The 27,725-nt window shown below is 42.4% G+C and overlaps 1 protein-coding gene across 5 annotated transcripts in view; it reads right to left on the bottom strand.

Annotated features, from left to right (window-relative positions):
* Nucleotides 1-27,725, bottom strand: part of ABAT (4-aminobutyrate aminotransferase) — a 144,627-nt gene that overhangs the window by 63,289 nt on the left and 53,613 nt on the right. For all 5 annotated transcript variants that reach the window (XM_073542809.1, XM_073542805.1, XM_073542807.1 and 2 more), the window contains 3 exons: nt 4,319-4,416; nt 3,435-3,464; nt 3,043-3,160 (listed from right to left, as the gene is read on the bottom strand). In XM_073542809.1, the coding sequence (XP_073398910.1) occupies nt 3,043-3,160; nt 3,435-3,464; nt 4,319-4,416 (246 nt within the window). The remainder of the gene's footprint in view (nt 1-3,042; nt 3,161-3,434; nt 3,465-4,318; nt 4,417-27,725) is intronic.

Below are 27,725 nucleotides of genomic sequence, written 5' to 3'. Positions count from 1 at the left end.
AAGCTGCTGCCCAGCAGTCATCTCTGCAGCAAAAACCACTCACAACCGAAACCACGAGTGAAGCCGGAGATCTTCATACAGGGATTTGCATCTTGATTATTTGTATTTCTGGAACACATCCAAATTCAGCTCCTTCTTACCCGGCATACTTAACGGTTACTGAATGTGCTCCTGATGGTCAGCTCACTACCATAATGTGACATCCATGTGAAATAATCAGTTCCGCATCTCTAAATACCCTGAGCATAGGACTGGTTTTTCTAGTGTGAAAGCTTTGTTTTCCGGTTGCCAATAATTCCCAACTCTGCAAGTCTTTGAATATTGATGACTGGGAGCAGGATGCTACCATAAAATCAGTCATCTGTACATTACTTTACAGTTTGAGGAGAAAAATAATTAACCCCGACAACCATTTTTATTCTATAAGACAATGTGCACATCTCTGCCTTCCGTAAGCATTGGCGATAAGCATTGGAGAATCGGGCCATTAATGGCTTTGGCCGCTTTAGAGAAATCGTAAGGAGTGCATTGAACCAGTGAAACAAGAACTTATACAGTGGGGCAAAAAAGTATTTAGTCAGTCAGCAATAGTGCAAGTTCCACCACTTAAAAAGATGAGAGGCGTCTGTAATTTACATCATAGGTAGACCTCAACTATGGGAGACAAACTGAGAAAAAAAATCCAGAAAATCACATTGTCTGTTTTTTTTTCCTTTTATTTGCATATTATGGTGGAAAATAAGTATTTGGTCAGAAACAAAATTTCATCTCAATACTTTGTGATGTATCCTTTGTTGGCAATGACAGAGGTCAAACGTTTTCTGTAAGTCTTCACAAGGTTGCCACACACTGTTGTTGGTATGTTGGCCCATTCCTCCATGCAGATCTCCTCTAGAGCAGTGATGTTTTTGGCTTTTCGCTTGGCAACACAGACTTTCAACTCCCTCCAAAGGTTTTCTATAGGGTTGAGATCTGGAAACTGGCTAGGCCACTCCAGGACCTTGAAATGCTTCTTACGAAGCCACTCCTTTGTTGCCCTGGCGGTGTGCTTTGGATCATTGTCATGTTGAAAGACCCAGCCACGTTTCATCATCAATGCCCTTGCTGATGGAAGGAGGTTTGCACTCAAAATCTCACGATACATGGCCCCATTCATTCTTTCATGTACCCGGATCAGTCGTCCTGGCCCCTTTGCAGAGAAACAGCCCCAAAGCATGATGTTTCCACCACCATGCTTTACAGTAGGTATGGTGTTTGATGGATGCAACTCAGTATTCTTTTTCCTCCAAACACGACAAGTTGTGTTTCTACCAAACAGTTCCAGTTTGGTTTCATCAGACCATAGGACATTCTCCCAAAACTCTTCTGGATCATCCAAATGCTCTCTAGCAAACTTCAGACGGGCCCGGACATGTACAGGCTTAAGCAGTGGGACACGTCTGGCACTGCAGGATCTGAGTCCATGGTGGCGTAGTGTGTTACTTATGGTAGGCCTTGTTACATTGGTCCCAGCTCTCTGCAGTTCATTCACTAGGTCCCCCCGCGTGGTTCTGGGATTTTTGCTCACCGTTCTTGTGATCATTCTGACCCCACGGGGTGGGATTTTGCGTGGAGCACCAGATCGAGGGAGATTATCAGTGGTCTTGTATGTCTTCCATTTTCTAATTATTGCTCCCACAGTTGATTTCTTCACTCCAAGCTGGTTGGCTATTGCAGATTCTGTCTTCCCAGCCTGGTGCAGGGCTACAATTTTGTTTCTGGTGTCCTTTGACAGCTCTTTGGTCTTCACCATAGTGGAGTTTGGAGTCAGACTGTTTGAGGGTGTGCACAGGTGTCTTTTTATACTGATAACAAGTTTAAACAGGTGCCATTACTACAGGTAATGAGTGGAGGAAAGAGGAGACTCTTAAAGAAGAAGTTACAGGTCTGTGAGAGCCAGAAATCTTGATTGCTTGTTTCTGACCAAATACTTATTTTCCACCATAATATGCAAATAAAAGGAAAAAAAAACAGACAATGTGATTTTCTGGATTTTTTTTTCTCAGTTTGTCTCCCATAGTTGAGGTCTACCTATGATGTAAATTACAGACGCCTCTCATCTTTTTAAGTGGTGGAACTTGCACTATTGCTGACTGACTAAATACTTTTTTGCCCCACTGTAGGTTGTTCCCAGACATTCTGCACCGTTCCCATTTCTTCAGAAGCCATGCACCCTTATTATACCAATCATATCTTCCAACCACAGTCATAATGACGGAGTAGAGGGATTCATTTCATTGGGCCTACTGAAGACTGCAGAGTACAGCGCACAACATTCTCCGGCAGACTCATGCACAATGAATGGAGGGGAAGTCGAACATGTCCAACTACCTTGCTCTACTGAAAACTTGATCTTGGGATTATGTCCATGAAACGCTATTCCCCTAAAAAAAAATCAAGTTCTCCACTATCTACGGGAAAGGAAGTCCAACAACCATTGGATCCTCCAGTGATCAGCAAGTTACCTGAACTCTTACAGTTAGGGGAGAACTTGTTTTTTTGGGGGAAATAGTTGAGGGATGAACCCTTTTAATTTTAATCTAGAGAATCAGTTAACTTACCAAAATGGTTTTGGATGTAATAGAACATCTGATGCAGTCTTTATCAAAGATTTAAGTTTCTCTATTATTTTGTCCCATTTTCTTTTTTTACAGTAATATATGAAGAATAATTTCCATTTTCAGCACTACCGATTAAATAGGATTTCTTAGAAGGCTAATGTCATCTGTCAGCCTCTGTTACAGTCATCATCATTACTTTCCTAATCAGGTGAAAGAATGAAAATCGAGAATAACATCCTGATAATTAACGTATCTAAAGTGTCTTCTTCTAACGGCTTTGTAATGCAGAGCCGTTTTGCCATTAGGATATTAATACATTTCTTTGGCTCCCGCTGCGGGGAGTTTGCTTCTCCTCACTAAGGAATGTGCCAAGAATTGACAAATTTGAAAACATAGAATGAAAAAATAAACCAAAAAAAGGAAAATACCAGATGTCACATACCAATAGGAATGGACGATATTTGGGAATACAGATCCAGCATTCGGTTGCCATCTACATCAACAAGATAATTTCCACGACTGTCTTCATAATTGCAGAAAAAGTTCACGGCATCAGCATTCTAGGAAAATAAAATCATTATCTACATTCACATTTTATCAAGTCTACATCCAAAAGACAAAAAAGCAAGTGGAGCCCCAATCAGGTAGAAGCTGAATGCCAACTGATTCACACCAAGTATGGCAGAGGACGCCATCGGTGATAATGGATTCAATCCACAAATTATCTACTAAGGTACAAATTATAATTCAATATCTTTCATATTTATAGGTTTGAGTAAAACTTTAAATTCTGTGCATCAATGAAGTCGCAGGAGACCTTCTATTCCTACTTACCTGGATACCGTTCAACTGTTTGATGAGCTCCTAAAAATTAAGGTAAAAAACATTAGAGACTTTATAGATATGGAACCTCAGAATGTTGAAGGCAGTATGTCCTTCAGCAACTCACGGGTCTTAACCCCAGAGTATTGATTATGGGATCTCCTAATGAATTGAGTGTATAGAAGCTTAAAGGGAACGGTCAGTAGGATTTCATCCCCCAAACTATTATAAGCGCATGTAGCTCTTTCAAACCCAACTCCAACAATACCTTTACATGGCCAGTCTGTTCCTTCCTTACTGAGAAATCAGTGTTTGAATTGATATGGAAATAATACTGATGGGCTATGGTAGAGCTGATGCCTCTGTCACTCAGCTCTATTCACCGCCTCCTCCTGCTTGACCGACGGTTCCTTTATCTGAAGTCAAGCAGGAGTGTGGCCTGTTGGCTCCTAGCAGTTACCCCTCCAGAAATCAAAATTATGGCATAACTTATAGAAATGCAACACAATTCTTTGGTGGAAAATCCCTCTTATCATAAACCTTTTTTGGAGATCTGAATTAATAACAATCTGCAATATATATGGTGAATTAGCTGAGGAAGGTGACATTAACCATAGCAAATCATGATACACTTTGATGACTACAGGTTGGTGTAGCTGCCAAGGGCTTGAGAATCTCCCAGCTCTGCCTACGGTATATTTCCTTTCTAATTACTATAGATTCCTTCAGTAAACCCTTTTGTTTTTTCTAGACAAGATATACCATAATCTGCATACCATTATTCTCAGGGAGCATTGCCTGGCATATAAGACTCCCTACATCAGCTGGTGGTTTCCACGAGGAGAAACCTTGCCTCCAAGCTGCACATCATGCAAACAACCAGTCTTTTCACTTACTCTTGATCTTGGTCCTGGAACTTCGGTCTTCATTAATGGAGCTTCATACTCAAAATCAACGTTCTTTTTAGCTGCGGCCTGACTGATATACCTACAACCTGAAAAAGAACATGGGTCAGTCGTACCGGCCATCAGGATCTAGGATTCATGAAACAGGAAACTAAAACCAAACTAGAGAAAATATACTTGTTTGATGACCAGTTACCAATCGTATCGATGACAGACCTAACAAACTAGTCAATCACATCTCCTTCGGATAGATGTCAATAGTGTTCGATTTTTTTTAAGCTGAGTATTTTTGAGGAAGCCATTACTCAAGTCAGAGCTCCTAAAAAGTCATACGCTGGTGGACCTTACTATACAATATCTTACAACTATTTCTACAATTCAGTCCTGTGGAGTTGGTAAGCCAAACCTCCGATTCAGACTCAATTTCCCTGACTCCGACTCCCTCATACATGCTTCACAGGTTCATCTCAACTAAAAGCAGAGATCCTTGGATCAGGAACAAAACAGACATTTATAGGACATTTCAGAACTTTCCCAAATTCTTATGAAAACCTTTACAGCCCATCCTGCATTGTTCTGCTGCACCCAATGTATTATATATTTTAGGAGCAATACGGACTGACTCCACAGCCCTGATACAATTAGAACCAAACTAGAGAAAACACATTTCATGACCAGTCATTAATCATATCAATGCAGGATATGACTAGCTAGCTACATGTCCTCCTAATAAAAGCCAATTGTGTTGGATTTCTTTGGTTATTATCGAGGGAGTCATATCAAATTAGAGCTCCTAGAAAGTAATATACTGGAAGACTTTACTATACACTTTCTTTCTGCAGCCATTTCAACAAATGAAATAGCTAAAACTGGAAAAACATTTTTTTTTTTTTTATAATGTCCCAGTGGTTTGACCTCCAGGAGTCAATAGGATATTGGATATCTATGAACACTTTTCATAGCAATCTATGGCAGCATTTTGTAACTTGACACATAACGCCAAAGCAGGTAGGTATTCGGATATAAAAAACAAACAAACTTGACACATTAATTAACTAACAGAACACGCAACATTGAATATGAGGTTTCAAGTATCAAGCTTTAGTTTTCCGCAACAATATTTTTCGGCATCATGGTATAGGTGATGCACGGTATGCAGGGCTATGGAGTCGGAGTCGTAGAGTCAGAGCCCATTTTGGTGGAGTCGGAGTTGGAGTCGGTGTCATAGAAATTGAGGAGTTGGAATAGGAGGTTTTGCTTACCGACTCCACAGCCCCAGTATGAGGGAGTCGAAGTCAGAGTGGTGGAGTTGGAGTAGGTGTCATGGAAATTGAGGCGTCGTCGATTTGGCTTACTGACTCCACAGCCCTGATGGTGTGTTAAGCTAAATGTGCTACATTTGTAGCATGGCAGCCACAAGAAGAATGGGAGGTCTGGTTGCGTCGATGACTGTTTACGAAGCCTCTTCTGTAAATCTCCATGGCAGAACCACTCTCCATGTTCAGGCCTTGTGTTCCTCTGCAAGGTGGAAAGGTGGCTCCCACGCACACTTTCCATAATAGTATGTGGCACCATTGGGCATGTATTATAAGAGTAGATGTCATTGGGCAACCCCTTCAATACAACACTGAAGATAAAATAAAAAAAATCATCCACTATGGAAGATAGTAAATCTAAGACTTCATAATGATGGATTGGATGGATGGATGTCCTTATGTCCATCTCACAGACCAGAGGTTTACAAACAATATTAAACTAAAACTACCTAAACAGCAACACAAGGCAAAACCCAAGATGTATCCTGTGAATGATGAGAATACCAAAGAACATCATTCACACAGATCCATCCGGCACACTATGGCTAGTGATTTCATCAATAGGCCATTTTCTTGATTTTAAGCACAAGGTCGTAACGCTGAAAAGGTCACAGAGAAAAAAAAAAAAATCAAAACTATGTAATTTTAACATTTTCGAGCCCTCGTCACCAGAACTCAACAGAAGCCAGAAGAAGAAGACGGTGAACGGCAATTGTGCCAGTGATGCGGATATAATATGTGTGGAAAGGGTTAAGAGAAGGCGCTAAGAAGCGAAGCCGAATTCACTGCAGGCATCATTGTACCGCAGCCAAATGCTCCTGATGCAGAACGACACTCGTGAGCGATAATCAGGGCTGTGCAGGAGAAAACAAGACCTCCCGATAAGCAGAAAATAAAGCACCTAGAAAAAACATTGTAAAGGAAGACGGGATGTTCATATTAGGAGACGATTATTTGCCTGTGCACCCTGCATCATGTACAGCCTGGGCTTAACATAGGCCACCTCATTAGATAAACATACTGATCTCATAGCCTCAGGGCCATGAATTTGATCAAGAAGTGTCTTACACAGAATTGATATCACAAATTTTATTGAAAAAAATGTACAAAGATAAAAACAGAAAATTTGTTGGTGCCTCAAACCAGCCAAAAAATGGAGAGATCAGACAAAAAAATGGAGAAACGGCAGCTCAATACACTCAGGAAACAATTCAGGATATTCAATTTGATGTATATATATATCTATTAATATTATTGCATAACGTGTATCTGTAGAGCTGGATGGGCTCATGTTCACTAACTAAGGAGTTGTTTCACTTACATGACAGTCTGTATTTCTGGGCTGTCTGGACGCTACCATAGGCACCTTAAATATTTGCACAAGCACTTTTCTGTCCGGTATTAATGGAGCATTTGTAATTACTTAGCATTGGTTTCAGCATTTTTTGCATACACATATTTGTACTTTTCTGTGCTTATTACCCTTGATGTGTAATTTTTTGTAGTGCCCTCACTTTTTAATCATTGTGAATTTTATATTCATGGTTTTAATTATGTCCTAATAAAGATTATCACTTTTTAAGCATAGCTTTTTTCTCTTTTTGGATGATTTATCTTTGAAGCTGTTTGCTTTCTAGGCTAACTTTTTTTGAATAATTATATGGGTAGGCTTTTGTAGTTGTTATATTTAAGCTCTGCAGCCATACCATATGCGACAACATTATGACATATATACGAGTCTATTATCTGCTACTGATGGAGCATTTGTAATTATATAGGTGGGCTTTTGTAGCTGTGGAGGTATCAAAGCTCTACAGACACACTTTATGCAATAATACGGATATACATACTTTTTTGTCCGCCACTGATTGAGCATTTGTAATTATACGGGTGTGTTTTTGTAGGTGTGGAGGTAAGCTCTACAGATATACCTTATGCAATAATATTAATAGATATATATACATCAAACTGAATATCCTGAATTACTTCCTGAGTATTTTGAGCTGCCGTTTCTCCATTTTATGTCTGATCTCTCCATTTTTTGTCTGGTTTGAGGCACCAACAAATTTTCTGTTTTTAGCTTTGTACATTTTTTACAATAAAATTTGTGATATCAATTCTGCACTTCTTGATCAAATTCAAGGCCTTGAGGCTATGAGATCAGTATGTTTATTGACTCTGTGGAGTGTTACCCTTCCCCCCGTGTGTAGGGAAATGGTTTTGGGTTGTATGTTCATTCACCTCATTAGATGCAAATATACATTTACATAATGGAAAGACTGACTGACTAATCAGAATCAGTCAGGATTGTGCTCATCAAAAGAGACATTTCCAAAGGCCTTGTCAAAATAATGAAGAGAAGCGAGTCCGCAATCCCAGAGGTCTACACATCAACTGGCTACATGCTGGACCCTGGTCTGGTCCCACAAACAGAATGATGCATGGGTGTTTTTGACTTTCCCCCACCGTGATGGTTCCAGGAAGGTTTGATGCCGGATACTTGTCCAAGTAGAAGATTTGGGAGAGACATTTCATTTTTATACCATTGCATTTGGTAATTTTGCGGTTAGGCCTCTTTCACACCCGTTTGTGACCATCAGTCAAAATCCGCCAGTTTTTGAAAAAAACGGATCCGCCATTTTTTTGGCGGATCCGTTTTTTTCCCCATTGAGTTGCATTACCGGCGGATCTTGACGGATGGCCATCCGTTGGATCCGTTTTTTTGCGGGTCCGCCAAAATGTTTGCGTCCGCCAGCAAGCCTGGACGGACCCTGCAACGTTTTTTTGGCTGTAGGATCCGCATTTTACAGTGCGCATGCCCGGAGAAAGGAAGTCAGCCGGGGATTTAACCCCAAAATCCTTTCTGGCGGTGCAAAAAAAATTCTCTCTCTCTCTCCTTCCCGGACTGCGGTTCCTTTAAAATTCAGCATTCAACGGATCCGTCAAAAAAACGGTCCGGTGCCATCCGTTTGCATCAGTTACAAACGGATCCGCTTTCCGCCATTTTTGCGGATTTTAACCGATAAGAAAAAACGGAAGTGTGAAAGAGGCCTTATGTGGAAATGGTCCCTTGTTACCCATTGAGCTTATTGCAGCACGTCACTAAACTCTTTGTAACATCATACATACAGTGTAGATACATACATACCTATATACAGATAGGTAGTATGCATGTATGTAGCTATGTATGTATATATGTGTGTTGAGTTTTATATTGACTTTTTTAAATTGATGAAATAGATGTTATGCTCTAAATTCCCAATTTATGCTGTACATGTACGACACGTAATATACAAAATATAATAGACGGTATATAATATGCTACCGATGCCTAGAGGAGTGTAGAGAATCCACATCATAAGAGCAGGGTAACCATTACACTACAGGGACGTCGAATCTGATCACTTAAAAATAATTTTTGATATGTCAAAATCTTTCACGTACGCGGGTCTAGGTCCCGAGACCCCACCGATCACGGAAATGAACAGGCAGAAATGTTATGCCAGTGAGTTTCTGATTGGCTGTACTCAGATTGTACACCACTCGCTGAACTAATTCACATAAATTCTATGGGCTCCACAGCAAAAGCAAAGCAGTGATTTCAGTACTATGACATGAGACTGTTATAGACTGCCTAAGCACATGTGTTCCATCGGCGGGATAGAAGAAATCAGTATTGCTTACTTTCTGAGCATTTTTGTTGCAGTCCTTCGAAAAGTCAGAAAACCACTTAAGGCTATAAGCACATGGTGCCTGAAAAAGCTTTCCCAGGTGAAACCAGTGTTTTCCAGAAGTGGGAGTTGCTGCGGTCATGCTTGTGACAGTTCTGCCACAAGTGTCTTTTATGTGATTTCTTTTTTCCAAGTATAAATGAGCAAGTAAAAAAAAAAAAAAAAAAACGACATCAAGGTCCTCTCAATGGATTTTCTCAATTTAAACTGAGCTTCTACTAGTTGGTGCTCATCTGCTGACTCTGGAACAATTTTTTATTCTTATTCTTCCAAGCCCCTCTATTCTAAAGTTACGCCCCCTGGTAATCAAGATGCAAATTTTCCCTTTAACCAATTAGAAGTTTTATGGTATGCGTCCATGAGTGTGTGGCCATGGTTTGATTGGCCAGCATCAGAAGAGAAAACGAACCCCACAAAGAAGTTCTGGGGTACACGCCCAGTTGATGAAAGGGGAACATTTGCATGTTACCGTAGGTGGGGGGCATAAGTTTGGAATGGAGGGGAATAAAAAAAAAAAAAGACTTAAATCCTCCACTGATTTTTTTACTCCGTTTAAATGACAACACACAGAGAAAGGTTCTCTTTAACTCAATGCAGAATGTTGGACCTAAATTCAACCAAATTCAAAAGGTAGATCATTCACTTGACCTGGACCCATAGAAGCGCTGGACTAACACGGAAACGGCCATCGTCCTGTCTGTCTCCCCGCATTCCTCTGCTCCCTGCATACCCTTGTCCATGTCCTCAAGTAAGGAATAAAGGACTTTTTATCTTTTCCATTGAATTGGCAAATGCCTCCTTTCTTCCATCTCCACTTGTACATGGGCAGATATTTTTACCCCTAATTGTGAAATTTGTTCATCTGTCATGGGTATTGCCCTAAATAGTCCTCTCCAGAAATGTAGATTTATGCACACATGCCTATGGAAGAAATTTACGAGTACAGAAGCCCAAGGACAGAACAACAAAAAAAAAATCCATGATTCGCCCTAGAGCAGCAAGCCATAACCTTACTACTGAGTGGAAAGGTTGTGACATGGCATAGATCGAAGAAACGGCACAACTCGCATGACCAGGGGGTCAGTGCACCTGATTACTGAACCAGCCTAGACTGGTGCGGGAATGACACAAGTAAGTAAATCATGTAAGACGCACTGAGGTTGTCCCAGGGACAATGACCCTAATATATATTCAATATTGGATGCTCATGCAAAAATAGAGAGTCGAAAAAAATCATTTGTACAGCCCTAATCCAGAGGCCACCGAGGAAGTCCAGAGTCTTGCAAACCTCATTCTACTAGCTGACATCCCCAGGACTTATTCTCATTATATGGAGTCATGCTGGTCCTACAACCTAGAAAAGGGGCTGGAGATGTAGGTCGGAGAAGTTCAGTCCTTCAGAAGTTTTTTCTCAACACTTCTCAGTTGCCTAATATGTGCAAAAGAATTTTGCATAGGTGAGAACAATTTTATCTTATATTTAAAAATCTATAAAAAAAAAAAAAAAAATAGTGAAAATGGCCAGGACAAAAATGATGATATTCCTAGAAAAGATGGAAAATAATTTGGCCATAGGGACATGTTAAACTAAAGCGTTTCCTGAAACTATCATCACAGGTATCTACGAACTTGTAATCAGTCTGCCTATTTAAAGGGTGAAAAGTAGTTACTGTGCTGTTTGTTATCATGTTGGGTATCACAATGAACATACCTACGGTGATCTGCAGCTTAGGAGACCTACATAGATGGAGCACGGAGGTTTAGACTGCTGGTCTATCACAGGACTGAACTGTATCAGTGTCATTTTGACACGGACACAGTTCAATGTGGCGGTCGCAGGAGATCTGGTGCTCCGGGCAAGATGTTTGGAGCCAGAGCCCTAGATCTTTGAGGCTAGAGATGCCTCTGCACCTTGCTTCCTCTCCTGGCAGGGATGGTGCTGGTGCAGGATTGCTGGAGAACCTCTTTACTGAAGGTATTATCAATTCCAAAAGTAGTTAATCTGGGTAACTAAATGCTAAAACTGACCGGACATTAGGATTCTCCAGGTCATTACGAGTTCATAGACGCCAAACATGGATCTTTTTTTATCTAAGTGGTGAAATAAAATTACGAACTTTGTTACAAAAGAATTTGCGCCATTTTCCGAGACCCGTGGCGTCTCCATATTTTGTGATCTCGGGCTGAGTGAGGGCTTATTTTTTGCATACTGAGCTGACGTTTTTAATGATATCATTTTGGTGCAGATACGATCTTTTGATCGCCCGTTATTGCATTTTAATGCAATGTTGCGGCAATCTAAAAACGTACGTGATTCTGGCACTTTTACTTTTTTTTCCTAGATACGCCGTTTAGTGATCAGGTTAATCCTTTTTTATTGATAGATCGGGCAATTCTCAACGCGGCAATAACAAATAAGGGCATGTTTGATTTTTTTATCGTTTTATTTTGAATAGAGCGAAAGGGGGGTGATTTGAACTTTTATATTTTTAAATTTTTTTTTATTTTCTTTTGCCATGCTTTAATAGTCTCCATGGGAGACTAGAAGCTGCCATAAACCGATCTTCTCTGCTACATACAGGCGATGATTACATGTAGTAGAATTACTCACTTGCTATGAGCGCCGACCACCGGGTGGCACTCATAGCAAGCTGGCAGTGACGACCATAGAGGTCTCCAGGAGACCTTCGGTTGTCATGCCAACAAACTGGTGACCTGCGATCACGTGATGGGGTCACCGGTAGGCGGATTTCCGTCCGGACGACCAGAAACGCAAGTTAAATGCCACTGTCAGCGTTTGACAGCGGCATTTAACGGGTTAATAGCTGCAGGTGGATCACAATTCCACCTGCGGCTGTTAGCGGCACATGTCCCGAGAAGGTATGAGCTCTCTGCCGGAGCCCACATCAAAGGCAGGGAGTCCGACGTTGATGTACTATTACACCCGATGTCGGAAAGGGGATAAAGGGAATCTATCACCAGGTTTTTGCCACTAAATCTGAAAGCAGCATAATGTAGAGACAGAGAATCTGATTACACCAATGTGTCACTTGCAGGGCTGCTTAATGTAGTTGTGATACAATCACAGTTTTATCAGCTGGAGATTATCATTAAAGGACTAGTAAACCTGCTGCCAGGTAGTCAAGCATATTCATGACCAATCAGTGGGGTGGGAGGGGTAATACAGAGCTCAGCATTCAGAAAAGTAGGTAGATGTGCAGCAGATAAAACGGTGAGGTTATCAAAATAATAGCAAGCATATATAGAGGGGATGTGGGGTATGAACTGTGAGGCCCTCATACTAGATATATAGAGGAGCAATGAGGTCTTCATACTTTTCCCATCTACAAAGAATGGAGAGGTCTGTAATTTTTATTGTAGGTACACTATAACTGTGGGAGAGAGAATCTAAAAATAAAAAAAAACAAAATCATTGCATAATTTTTAAATAATTAAATTGCATTTTATTCCATGAAATAAGTATCTGATCACCTACCAACCAGAAAGAATTCTTGCTCTCACAGACCTGTTAAGAACTAAGAAGCCCTTCTTCTCTGCACTCATTACATGTATTAATTGCACATGTTCAAACTCGTTACCTGTATAAAAGACACCTGTCTACACATTCATTCACACTCCAACATCTCCACCATGGCCAAGACCAAAGAGCTGTCTAAGGACTCCAGGGACGATTTGTAAACGTGCACAAGGCTGGGATGGGCTACAGGACAATAGGCAAGCAGCTTGGTGAAAAGGCAGCAACTGTTTGCACAATAATTAGAAAATGGAAGAAACTCAAGATGACTGTCAATCTTCCTCAGTCTGGAGCTCCATGTAAGATCTCACCTTGAGGGGTAAGAATCATTCTGAGAAAGGCCTGGAATCAGCCCACAACTACATGGGAGGACGTGGTCAACGCATGCGCTGCTGTAGACCGTAAGGTTAATCTGACCACGCGCCCCCTCTGGCGCCACTTTGCTGGAGAATGCCGAGACATGAAGATGTGCAAGAATCGCCCGGGGAAGACCCTGCCGAAGACCCTACCCACAGTCCCGCCCCGATGCATGAAGAGGCTATTGCACCAAAACTTCTAAAAAGGTGAAACAAACATGAACCAGGTTATGGATTTTTTTCGCTACAGCTATCCATTAAATCAGTGTAACAGGGCTATTATGGCCATACCTTTACTTTAGCAGGTTAAGTCGTGGTGGCATGCTCTCTGTAAAGGGTTTTCCACGATTATCATTATTTTTGTTTTTTTATTGCATGGGCTTGGGGAAGTTAAAAATAACAAAATTAGCTATAGTGACTAGTGATGAGTACCACAGGTGCTCTAGTGACAAGTTCGAGTCCCCGCAGTGGCATGCCTCGCAACTGTTAAACACCCACAAAACATGCGGGGATTGGCAGACAAACACGGGCAATCCTCGCATGTCTTGTGGATGTCCAACAGCTGCGAAAAATGCGGCCGCGGGGACTTGAACATGTCACTAGAGAACCTGTGACACTCGGTGCATACCCGAGCACCCTCGAACAAACTAGAGTAACGAGTACTGCCCATCATTAAAACACATATGCAGCATAAGCATGTTTCCGCCACGTAAAATGCACTAAAATGCAGGTTACCACATATCTCTGTATCAATAGAGTTTTATCAAAGACAAATACAAAGCAATTTTATTTATCACATGACATACCAAAAAGAGACATAAAACAAAACAGTGTGTCAAAAACGTAATAAAAAAGCATTTAAAAAAATGCAAGTAACCTAATTTAACTAATCGCTGCAGAAAAAATGGATCATCAAAAACTCAAGACAGTCATCACGGGAATGTGGCCCAATAGAGGTTTCACACAATTTTTTTTGCAGGGGTGGGGGTGTCATCTCTAAACAATTGCTGTGTATAAAGCCATCCATATAGGGATATTTTTTCAGTCTTCATAACCCCTCATTAGTTTTGAATCTAAATCCAATTTGTTGTAAAGGGCAGTGGATTGGGACAATTACAGGATAGTAGACTAGGCGAGTCAGCATCAATTAACAGGGATATCCTACCAAAGAGTAATCACCCATCCACAAGATAGATGATAAATGGAGGAAATTGTGAACTTACCGTATTCACAAATAGATTGCATAATGTTAATGGCTGCTAATCCATGCTGCCATTACCAAGAAAGCAACTTGCACTTCATTTCTAATTATACAGTGATAATATGCTGCAGTTTGAATCCAACCCACAGTAACAATGCCCAAATAGGATAATAATTTCACCAGATTATAATATTATACCTCCAAAATTGAACTGTGTTTGCTCCCTCTATTAATCTGCCTATACCCGATATAGCAATTTCCTTGTGTGGTTCAACCATAAGTCCCAAGCAGCAGACTTGCTGTCTGGGGGTCATATTTGACAGAACTTTCCTTTATTCCCCCATATCCAATCATTCACTCGCTCGTGTCACCTGCATCGTAAAAGCCATCTCCAGAATCCAACCTTTTCTCACCTTTGAAACTGCAAAAACAAGATCTCGTATTCATTCCCGCTTGGACTACTGCAGCTCTCTTCCGATAAGTCTCCCTCTAACCAAACTTTATCCCATCCAATCCATCCTGAATGTGGCAGCCAGGGTCGGATTTCTGTTCAGACACTTCACCGATGTCTCCACCCTGTGCCAGTCATTGCACTGGTTGCCCATCCGCTACAAAATACAACACAAACGTATCACTCTCACCCACAAAGCTCTCCACAGTTCTGCACCACCCTCCCTCATCTCTACCACCTCACTTGTGCTCTCCACTCTGAAACGGATCTTAAACTAACATCCTCTATAATTTGAAACTCTCACCTCTGTCTCCAAGACCTCTCTCGTGTTGTGCCAGTTTTATGGAATGCACTACCCCTGACAATCTGGCTAATACCTAGGCCCCATTGCTTTTAAGTCCTTAGTGACCACCAATATGTCTTTTTACTGACCTGTGATATAAGAGACTAGCATCCCCTGACAGGCGACTATCCTGTAGCTGTCCGCTGTACACTATAGCTGACAAAATGCTGTGTCAGCCACAATCAGTGTTGGCACCGAATATGATCGTTTAACCCCTTAAAAGCTGCTGTTAATAGTGACTATGGCATCTAGACAGTTAACAGTGTGCTTCCTCAATTCCATCGGCACCCTGAGATCTTGATTTTGCGGTCCTGATGTTCACCATGGCAGTTTGGGGGCTTCCAATATGTAGGACCCCAAAGTCACTTCAAAACTGAACAAGTCCTTAAGGCTGGTTTCACACTAGCGTTTTATCGCGCAGCGCATCGTGTGCCATCGGGCGCATGCGCAATGTTCCCCTATCTTTAACATGGTGGTCGCAGGGTCTTGCGATTGTACACGCTCATCAGTGTTTAGTGTGCGCTGCGCATTTTACAGTTGTGCGCCCAGACGCGCCGTACGCTACATGTTGCATTTTTTGTGCCGCCTACATCATTAAAAAAAATCGCACGCGCACGTGTGCGCCCAAAAATAGCATTACAGTCTATGGGGTCGCTGACGTGCGCTTGGATGCGCGTACATCAGTGCTTTGTGCGCGCACGCGATTTGAGTAAACAATGTCTAGACACTTGTCTAAACCTCCCCCTAAACAAGCAACATTGTTTGAGAGGAGTCTAGATAAAAGGTGTCTTCAGAGCCAGACCAATACTCTACACAGACAGCCTTGAAGAGACAAGACAGCCTTGAAGAGACAAGACAGCCTTGAAGAGACAAGACAGCCTACCAACTGTGGATTCAAGCTTCAGAAGCCAAAATGTGAGTATTCTTCAAACATAATGTCTGTGTGTCCTGTACAATTTTATAATGAATTAATGTATTTTTTGTTTAAATTTCAGCATGTCTTCTTCAGGATCGGTCTATTCGACATCTCGGCAAGAACTGGCCCAAGCTGATCGTGAGGTGAAGATGCTGCTTGTTGCTGCCTTTGGGTAAGTTTAGCTGCCTCTAGAAATGTGTTTTAATTTCTTTTTTTCTTTACAGACATCGGACGACACGGCCAGTGAAGGTGAAGTGCGGGAGCAGTCTGAGCGGGAGCAGCGTAGTCAAGTTGTGGCGAGGAGACGCAATGTTAGTATACACTCACTGGCCACTTTATTAGGTACACCTGTCCAACTGTGTGTTAAGACTTAATTTCTAATCAGCCAATCACATGGCGGCAACTCAGTGCATTTAGGCATGTAGACATGGTCAAGACAATCTCCTGCAGTTCAAACCGAGCATCAGTATGGGGAAGAAAGGTGATTTGAGTGCCTTTGAACGTGGCATGATTGTTGGTGCCAGAAGGGCTGGTCTGAGAATTTCAGAAACTGCTGATCTACTGGGATTTTCACGCACAACCATCTCTAGGGTTTACAGAGAATGGTCCGAAAAAGAAAAAAAATCCAGTGAGCGGCAGTTCTGTGGCCGGAAATGCCATGTTGATGCCAGAGGTCAGAGGAGAATGGGCAGACTGGTTCGAGCTGATAGAAAGGCAACAGTGACTCAAATTGCCACCCGTTACAACCAAGGTAGGCAGAAGAGCATCTCTGAACGCACAGTGCGTCGAACTTTGAGGCAGATGGGCTACAGCAGCAGAAGACCACACTGGGTACCACTCCTCTCAGCTAAGAACAGGAAACTGAGGCTACAATTTGCACAAGCTCATCGAAATTGGACAGTAGAAGATTGGAAAAACGTTGCCTGGTCTGATGAGTCTCGATTTCTGCTGCGACATTCGGATGGTAGGGTCAGAATTTGGCGTAAACAACATGAAAGCATGGATCCATCCTGCCTTGTATCAACGGTTCAGGCTGGTGGTGGTGGTGTCATGGTGTGTGGAATTTTTTCTGGGCACTCTTTGGGCCCCTTGGTACCAATTGAGCATCGTTGCAACGCCACAGCCTACCTGAGTATTGTTGCTGACCATGTCCATCCCTTTATGACCACAATGTACCCAACATCTGATGGCTACTTTCAGCAGGATAATGCGCCATGTCATAAAGCTCGAATCATCTCAGATTGGTTTCTTGAACATGACAATGAGTTTACTGTACTCAAATGGCCTCCTCAGTCACCAGATCTCAATCCAATAGAGCATCTTTGGGATGTGGTGGAACGGGAGATTCGCATCAGGGATGTGCAGCCGACAAATCTGCGCCAACTGTGTGATGCCATCATGTCAATATGGTCCAAAATCTCTGAGGAATGCTTCCAGCACCTTGTTGAATCTCTGCCACGAAGAATTGAGGCAGTTCTGAAGGCAAAAGGGGGTCCAACCCCTTACTAGCATGGTGTACCTAATAAAGTGGCCAGTGAGTGTATAATCGGTCCTTTTTTTTTTCCTGTCTTTATTTTCATCTTTTATCTTGCTTCTTCTCGGTTTCTTTTTCTATCTTTTTTATTCTTCAAAATTACAAACATTCTAATATTTTTTTTTTTCTAGGTTCCACAATGGGATGACGAAGAAGTAGTATACATAGACAACAAGCACCTGATCCGCCTTGTTGAGGAGCGTATCCCGTTGTGAGACAGCTGTGACCAGCAGTACAAAGACACAGTGGTGACCTGGCAGTTCTGGAATGAGGTGGCCACAGCGATGATGGATGGCTGGGACAGCGCCTCTCCAACTTCAAAAGGGCGTTCAGTAAGTATAAATATGCGCTGTGATACTGCATTGATTTTTGGTCCAGATGGTGCTGGTGTGTTTGTGGCAAGATATATTCTTGCATCAAACACACCAATGCCTTGTGGAAAACAGTGATTGCTTTGTGTATTGAACTGCTGTCTTGAAGCTGCATTGATTTATGGTCCAGATGGTGCTGGTGTGTTTTTGGCAAGATATATTCTTGCATCAAACAGACCAATGCCTTGTGGAAAAAAGTGATTGCTTTTTCAAATGCTGTCTTGATCCTGTTTTCACTCTTGCTCCAGATGATACTGTTTTGGCTGCTACATACAGTGGGGCAAAAAAGTATTTAGTCAGTCAGCAATAGTGCAAGTTCCACCACTTAAAAATATGAGAGGCGTCTGTAATTTACATCATAGGTAGACCTCAACTATGGGAGACAAACTGAGAAAAAAAAATCCAGAAAATCACATTGTCTGTTTTTTTTTCATTTTATTTGCATATTATGGTGGAAAATAAGTATTTGGTCAGAAACAAGCAATCAAGATTTCTGGCTCTCACAGACCTGTAACTTCTTCTTTAAGAGGCTCCTCTGTCATCCACTCATTACCTGTAGTAATGGCACCTGTTTAAACTTGTTATCAGTATAAAAAGACACCTGTGCACACCCTCAAACAGTCTGACTCCAAACTCCACTATGGTGAAGACCAAAGAGCTGTCAAAGGACACCAGAAACAAAATTGTAGCCCTGGACCAGGCTGGGAAGACTGAATCTGCAATAGCCAACCAGCTTGGAGTGAAGAAATCAACTGTGGGAGCAATAATTAGAAAATGGAAGACATACAAGACCACTGATAATCTCCCTCGATCTGGTGCTCCACGCAAAATCCCACCCCGTGGGGTCAGAATGATCACAAGAACGGTGAGCAAAAATCCCAGAACCACGCGGGGGGACCTAGTGAATGAACTGCAGAGAGCTGGGACCAATGTAACAAGGCCTACCATAAGTAACACACTACGCCACCATGGACTCAGATCCTGCAGTGCCAGACGTGTCCCACTGCTTAAGCCTGTACATGTCCGGGCCCGTCTGAAGTTTGCTAGAGAGCATTTGGATGATCCAGAGGAGTTTTGGGAGAATGTCCTATGGTCTGATGAAACCAAACTGGAACTGTTTGGTAGAAACACAACTTGTCGTGTTTGGAGGAAAAAGAATACTGAGTTGCATCCATCAAACACCATACCTACTGTAAAGCATGGTGGTGGAAACATCATGCTTTGGGGCTGTTTCTCTGCAAAGGGGCCAGGACGACTGATCCGGGTACATGAAAGAATGAATGGGGCCATGTATTGTGAGATTTTGAGTGCAAACCTCCTTCCATCAGCAAGGGCATTGAAGATGAAACGTGGCTGGGTCTTTCAACATGACAATAATCCAAAGCACACCGCCAGGGCAACGAAGGAGTGGCTTCGTAAGAAGCATTTCAAGGTCCTGGAGTGGCCTAGCCAGTCTCCAGATCTCAACCCTATAGAAAACCTTTGGAGGGAGTTGAAAGTCCGTGTTGCCAAGCGAAAAGCCAAAAACATCACTGCTCTAGAGGAGATCTGCATGGAGGAATGGGCCAACATACCAACAACAGTGTGTGGCAACCTTGTGAAGACTTACAGAAAACGTTTGACCTCTGTCATTGCCAACAAAGGATATATCACAAAGTATTGAGATGAAATTTTGTTTCTGACCAAATACTTATTTTCCACCATAATATGCAAATAAAATGAAAAAAAAACAGACAATGTGATTTTCTGGATTTTTTTTTCTCAGTTTGTCTCCCATAGTTGAGGTCTACCTATGATGTAAATTACAGACGCCTCTCATCTTTTTAAGTGGTGGAACTTGCACTATTGCTGACTGACTAAATACTTTTTTGCCCCACTGTATATTCTAGCAGGAAACATAAGTGTCCTCAGGATCAACAGCGACTGCATTGTGTATAGAATTTTTTTGTGCTGCAGCATTGACTGTTTGCAAAGTTCTATCCGGTGTGTGTGCTGATAATTATGTTGCCTTCAGTGCATTGTCTAACGTTTTTTATTTTTTTTCCCCCCCAACAGTGAACAAAATCCGCACACGTTGGCGCTCGATGAAGGACTGCTTCAACACTGATGTTCGTGCTGAGGGACATGTTCGCAGTGGTTGAGCGGCAAGGCGCAGAAGAAAGTACCGCTATCATCGCGAGTTGGCTTTCCTGAGACCGGTCCTTGCCAGCAGAGCGTAAGTTTTTTTTTGTTGTTTTTTATTACTATGTGCTTTTCTATTCCACAGCTGATGCTTCTTGTTAATGCATGATACTAATATTTTCCCTTTCTTTCCACAGCACTTGGAGCAGCAATCTGTCCCGGAAGCGGTTCTTCATTGATCGACCTCGGACCCGTCCCAGCCATCAGACAGCCAGGAAGCATCTTGCAGGTCAGCAACACAGACAGCTGGTGACCAGGAAGCTGGTCCATCAGGTGTTCCCCTGTCCCAGGTCTCTGTCACTGGTTATGTAGGCACTACCCGCCAGCAGCAGAGGACCTCGGACAGGCCTGTCATGCCCGAGTTCATGCACTTGAGCGAGGCCTTTCAGGCCAGCCTCAAGAGTACACTGTCCGCCAGAATGGAAAGCAGTTTTTCCCTAATGGAACGTGGTTTTAACCACATGGAACACCGCTTCCACTCTGTTGACCAGCGCCTTGACCGTCTGGAGGCCGACCTCAACAGACCAGTGCACCATTTTTTCAGTAAAATTGAACAGGGCATGGCGGAACACCTTAGTCCTGAGCAACAGCTGAGTGTGTTACAGGCCTGCAACACTGCTTACTTGCAGGCTATGCAGCAGAATCGGTATGTGCAGCAGTGAGTGGTGTCATTTCCAACAGTTCCACCGCTGACTCGCTACACCTCCCTACCGACTTCTGCTGCATACTACAGCACGGCCACATGCATTTCCAGCGAAGCCGGACACCACTACACCACCCCAAGTCTGTGTGCTGCTGGACACGCCGCCGCCGCCACCACCACCACTATGTCAAGCGCTGCTCCTGTATGGAGCATCACCACCGCCACAGCACCACCAGCTTGGAGCCAAACCACCACAGAACCTGCTTGGGCCACCGACACCACCAGTCAACATCAAAACAGCACCGCCAGCACTCCTCAGCAAAACAGCACCGCCAGCACTCCTCAGCAAAACAGCACCGCCACCAATTCTCCTCCTCGTAGTCCTGCCAGAACTTCTGTTCAGATCCCAGACAGGTAGCCCCCTTCTAGGAGCACGGACACGACAACATCTCCAAGGATCACCGCCACTTCTTTGAGCACTGACCTAACTTTGTCCCCTTCTAGGAGCATCGCCACTGCCACTTCTAGGAGCACCGCCACCACAGAGCAGCAAATTGGTGACCCGCATTCCATCTTTTACAGGGCAACGCCATGGTCCACCATCACCAAGCGGTCGAGCAAAGTACGGCGGTCACGCGCTGCAAGTCGGTCCAGGCAGGATACTCCTGCACCAAAGAAAAAAACAAAAACTTTGTTCATCCATCCACCCTCTCCTCCTAATGTGTCTCAACCTGCCTCCATGTCCATTCCAGAGCTCCCTTCCCCCAGTACTTTCATCGCCCCTTCTCCTAGAACCCCTTCCTCAACCTCCAGTCGTTCCTCGTCTCTCCACACACCCAAAATATCCCAAACTTCCCCCAAACGTCATTCCTAATAAAACTTTTATTTTAGTTTTTGTGAAAAAATAAATGTGCAATTGTGCTTTCAAAATATTTGGATTGGTTACTGTGTCAATCGCCGACTACACACACTGCGCCGTACACTTAGCGTTTTTGCCACCAGATATATCCATTACTGAGACATGTTTCTTGTGTCAGTATTGGAGATATGTGTTGTCAACGAAACCAATCTACATGACTTGTCTTTTCCACAGCAGTCTCTACATTCTTGCAATATTGCACAGACTGGATCCAGCATACTTCCACAACTCTAGTCCTCAAGGGACACCAACAGATCATGTTGTATGGAATCCTTTTTTATCTTGGCTCTTGTGAAGCAGTTATCAACAGAGCTATGGATTTCATTACAACATGATCGGTTGGTGGACCTTGAGGACTGGAGTTGGGGAACCCTGCTGGATTCAGTCTGTGCAATATTACAAGAATGTAGTGACTGCTGTGGAAAAGACAAGTCAAAATTTGTCTTATACTCACACAAGAAACATCAGTAATGGAGATATCTGGTGTATTGCACACACTGAATTGAGCAGGGTTCCCCAACTCCTTTCTTCAAGGCCAACAAACAAATCATGTTTTAGGTAATTCCATTACTCTGGTGATAACAGTATCACCTGAGGGAAAAAAAAATACATCCTTAAAATATGATCTGTTGGACATTTAGGAATAGATTTTGGAAACCCTGGCATAGAGGATGGTGTTGAGTGCAAGGCATATCTATTGTTATTTTGCATTTTTTGTACCGTCCTCATTTAACTATTATCGAAAATGCAAGGAACTATAGATATACCTTGTAATTAACCACATACTCTTATTACGTGTGTTGAAGAAACTGATTGATATTCAACACAAACTGTAGAGATTATAAAGGTAATACAACTTGTGTGTATATTACCTACTCAGGAGTATTAGTGAATTCATGATGCACAAAACACAGAATCATAAATTCACTGATACACCTGGCTACTTGCTAATGGTATTGGGAGTGTAAAAACAGAGAATGCACTCAGTACAGGTATCAAAACAGTTTTTTTATTAACATACCAACAAGACAATTTTTTTTACACCATTTGCTCTTGCCAGGCCACCCGTCCTACATCTGAGTTGAAGTAGGCCGCAAATTGGTCCCTCATTTGGCCAACTTCAACAGATGACCTGAGAGGGTGCTGAGTAAATTCAGGCAATGGATTAGGAGCAACATCATCAAGATCTAAGTTCGGGTGCTCTCGAGCACTTACAAAATTATGTTGAATGACACAGGCCTTCACCACCTCATCCACTGTTTCCAGTTTCAGATTAATAGCTGTGCCAAGAATGTGCCATCTAGATACAAGTATACCAAAGACACACTCTACTGTTCTCCTGGCCCTGGTCAGCCTGTAATTAAAAATTCTTTTGTTGTGGTCCAAGTCCCGGCCTGAGTAGGGCTTGAGCAGGTTTTGGCACATCTGGAATGCTTCATCACCAACCATTACAAAGTGCTGTGGCGGAGCTTCGATGTGGGGAAGAGGCCGTGGCATGGGGAAATTGAAGTTGTTGCCATACAACCTCCTGCCCATGTCCGAGTTCTTTAAAGCCTGGGAGTCATTCCCACGGCCAAATGCCCCAATGTCCACTGCAATAAACATACAGTCTGCATCCGCAAAGGCCATCAGTACAGTAGAAAAGTACTTTTTATAGTTGTAGTACTCTGATCCAGTTCTTTTGGGCTTGATAATCTGGATGTGTTTCCCATCCACCGCTCCCAAACAGTTAGGGAAATTGCAGACAGTCCAGAATCTTTCGGCAATTTCCAACCACTTTGCTGCAGTGGGCATGGGCATGAATTCTGGACAAAGAACGTTCCTCAAAGCCCTGCAGGAGTCCGCTACAATTCCAGACAACGTGGAGATTCCAATCCGGTACTGAAAGTGCAGTGAAGAGAGGGTCTCTCCAGTAGCCAGGAATCTGTGACACAAAGAAAAAAACAAAAATTAATATGTGTTTAGGGATTTTAGTACATGCGTAAAAGTAAAAAAATAAAATTATATATCTGTAGCCTTTTGTTCAATATATGCCATAAAAAATTTACCGCAGCCTTTTGTTAACTACATGGCAGAACTATAATTCTGCCAGATTTGGAAGAGTACATGTCACAACCAATAAAATTCTGCAGGCATTGGTTTTGCAAAACTACGTACCTTAATGTGACCAGGAGCCGTTCCTCAGGAGTAATCGCACGCCGGAGCTGCGTGTCCTGTCTCCGGATGACTTCTTGTACCCGACCAAGCAAATAGTGAAAGGTTTCTTGGGTCATCCGGGTATAATCAGTAAATTTCTCCGGGTTTGCCTGGAGCTTGCTGTAGAGGGTGTGGTACGCTCCACGGCTCTCCCGGAGTTCAATAATGGGATGTATCCACATACTCCGCTGCTGCCGTCTTCACTGCCTCTCTCTCTCTCCCTCTATTCATGGCAAGCAACGGCATAAGCCTGAGCCATCCTCATGTCCAGAGCCAAGTCAAAGTAAAAAGTCTTCCAGCGCAGATCCATGTTTCTCAAGTCAAATGCAAGGAAATGTTAAGAATTCAGCTGTAAACAGCGTCTATATAAAGAATTTCCATAAGACATGCCCACTGCTGTCCCATTGGTGGAGTGTGTTGCAAGAATTTTTCAAGGATTTTTTCTCCTGTGAAGCGACACCATTGCGCATAAAAAATGCAAACGCATGAAAAACGCTTACAAATGCATAAAAACGCTGCAATTTTTTGTCGTTATGCGCACAATAATGCTACAAAAAAACGCAGCGTTTACAAGCGTTTGCATATGCTTTTGACATGCGTTTCATGTGCGCTTGATACGCTGCGCAAAAAGGCGCAAGTGTGAAACTAGCCTAAGAAAATAAGTTTTGTAAATTTTCTTGAAAAAAAAAAAAAAATGAAAAATTACTGCTACATTTTTAAAACTTCTAAAATTCTAACAAAATAAAAGAACATTTTCAAAATGGTGATGATGCAAAGCAGACAAGAGGGAAAGGTTATTTATTAATGTTATTGTTCAGCATAACTGGATTAATAGGATAACCAAAGTATGGTAATTGCAAATTTTTTTTTTTTTTTTACAGTTGTCAAATTCCTGATATTTTTATAAAAGAAAAAAATATCAACCTAAATTTACCATTATCATAAAATATGATCTGTCATGAAAAAAAAATGAACAATCTCAAAATCACTGAAATATGTTGAAGCATTACCACATAAAATGACACTGGTCAGATTTTAAAAAATTGGCCCGGTCAGTAAGGGGTTAAACATCAGTCGCCTCCTCCCTTTCATTATAATCACACACCCCTGCAGGCTTAATAGTCACCCCCACCTAAGATAATAACATCCCCCTCACAGTGAACCTCGTTGTATAAACATACAAATATTTCCCGAAAATCGATGCCATAACCCCCCCCATCACAAAAGGTACACAGCAGTACTCTGCTACGGTCACATTATACACATATAAAGCCTACTCCTAAAGTACATTTGCTCCCCTCATGCAGTAACTCATTCTTCTAAAAGTTGGGTCTTCAACATGTGCGCACAGTGTGCTACTATATCAATGTGTACTAATAATTCTGCTGGCATGCAGATTTAAAGATACAGTACCACTAAAGCACTTGGACACATGTAAATCTAAAACATTATTATGTGCCACGGGGGATTTAAAAAGGTACATACTGCTAAAACCCCCAAGGGCCCTAAGCAGTTAATGGCTCCTTCCCTGTCCCAAACACTAGGGGTGCCCTAGCTCCCCTGCTCCCCGGATTACTTCTGATGGTGAAGATGCCGAGGTCACGTGCCTTGCCTTAGTTCCTTAGCTCCAGAATCCGCCCTCAGTCTCTACCCTTCCCCCACCCAAGGAAGAGGGGAGTAGTAGTGTACCATAGTACAACAACCAGACTAAGAAGGTTATAAGAGCAGGGGTAATGAAAAATACCAAACATACAAATATACTCGCACACATACCAGAGGATGGGATTAAACCTAGCAACAGTCACACCAAATGCCTTGTCAAATACTAACCAACAACAACCTCCAGCCATGCAGCATAAGCTAGCCCTTACAATGAGTGCTAGCCAGGGCCCCCAATTATATAGGGGATGGGAATGACTAACAGTGCACAGCTGAGAGTCTTAACACTCCAGATTAACCCCTGCACTGCCAAAAGAAATTGACACAGTTTAATATGAAGATGAAATGCTTCTAATCAGTGCAGAAATAGGAGAAATCAGACACTGCGGTCTTCTGGGTCCCCTTGGTTGCTGTAACACCGTGACAGGCACCCTTTACATTAAATTACCTTGGAAAACACATTTTGATTCGCTTGTGGTAAATCACAAATTAGAATCAACGGTGATTAAATATCACAGCCCATGCAACATGAGTTAGCCAATGAATAATGACTTCAGTGTCTTAAAGAGCCACGTTGTACGCTCTTTCCTTTGTCACAACGGTGAAGACTAAGGAGCTGTCTGAGGACATCAGAACTGCTATTATTAGCAAACAAGACTTCCAAAGAGTACAAAGCAATCTTGAAAGACCTTGGTATTCCAGTTTCAACACTGCGCAATGTTATTAAGAAGTTTGTAAGCATAGTACAGTCAAGAGCCTCCCTGGACGTGAGGGAAAGAGGAAAATTGACAAGAGATGCCTTTGATGGTTGATGCAAATGGTGGAAAAAACACCACATCAAACATCCAAATACCTGAAGGCAAACCTGGAACAGTCTAGGGTTATGGTTTCAACAAGTATCATACATCACACAATAAAGTAGAGCTTTATGGGTCAAGGCCAAAACGAAGAAAGAAGAAACTAAAATCCTTCTGGGAAAATGTTCTGTGAACAGATGAAACAAAAATAGAGCTATTTGGCAAAGCAACAGTTTGTTTACAGATGGTGCAATTAAGCTTATAAGCAAAAGAACACCCTACCAACAGTTAAGCATGGAGGAGGATGCATAATGCTGTGGGGTTGCTTTGCTACCTCTGGTACTGTAGGCCTTGACCAAGTCACAAGAATCATGAAATCAGAGAATTATCAAGAGATTTTAGATCGAAATGTCCTACCCAGTGTAAGAAAACTTGGTTTGAGTCAAAAATCATGGGTCCTCCAGCAAGACAATGCCCCAAATCACACATCCAAAAGTACACAGGAATGGTTGAAAAAGAAAAAATGGACCGAAAATTGCCATGAATGAGTCCTGACCTCAATGCCATAGAAAATCTTTGGGGTGAGCTGAATTCTGCCTTTGGGAAATAGAATCCTGAAGAAGGAATCAGTGAATTCCACAACGCGTAGGATTTGCCATTGCTTTCTGGCCCCATCAGCGCCCCATAGGGCTTTCTTGCCTGTCACGTGATCTATCACGTGACTGTGACGTCACGCAAGGTCCTTCAGCTTTTTCGGACCTTGCAGGCCTGCTTTTGCAAGCGGCGGCGGGTACTCTAACAGCCTGCCAATATACACCTCCAGCTGCGCGCCAGTCACCGGCCGGGACGGCGGCATGCTAGGAGGTAGCACCCTTTAGCTCCAGTAACTTTTTATATACCTGTGTCGGGGAGTATTATTGGGAAAGGACCTGGAAATCCACCCTGCGTTCTGAAGACCTTTTTCCCTGCCTCGCCAGTTTTTAGCTTCAGTAAAGGTAATAGATTTCTTCATAAGATATCTTTATTTAACTAAGACACATTTAATTAGCGCAAGTTTCTATCAGGTTTATTTATTATTATTTTATGGGGACAACTTGAGTGGTGTGTTGTCTTATTACTTGCTGCTTTGTGTTCTGTGGGTGTACGCTTTAGCGCCATTGGTATATACATATATTTATTGGAAATAGAATCCTGCAAACATTCAAGAGCTTGAACAAACTGCAAAAGGAAGAGTGGGAGAAAACACCAG

The sequence above is a fragment of the Dendrobates tinctorius genome, unplaced genomic scaffold, assembly GCF_039654945.1.
Source record: "Dendrobates tinctorius isolate UK_male_01 unplaced genomic scaffold, ASM3965494v1 ptg000129l, whole genome shotgun sequence".
NCBI classification, from domain to species: domain Eukaryota; kingdom Metazoa; phylum Chordata; class Amphibia; order Anura; family Dendrobatidae; genus Dendrobates; species Dendrobates tinctorius.
This window is presented reverse-complemented; position numbering and strand designations above follow the sequence as displayed.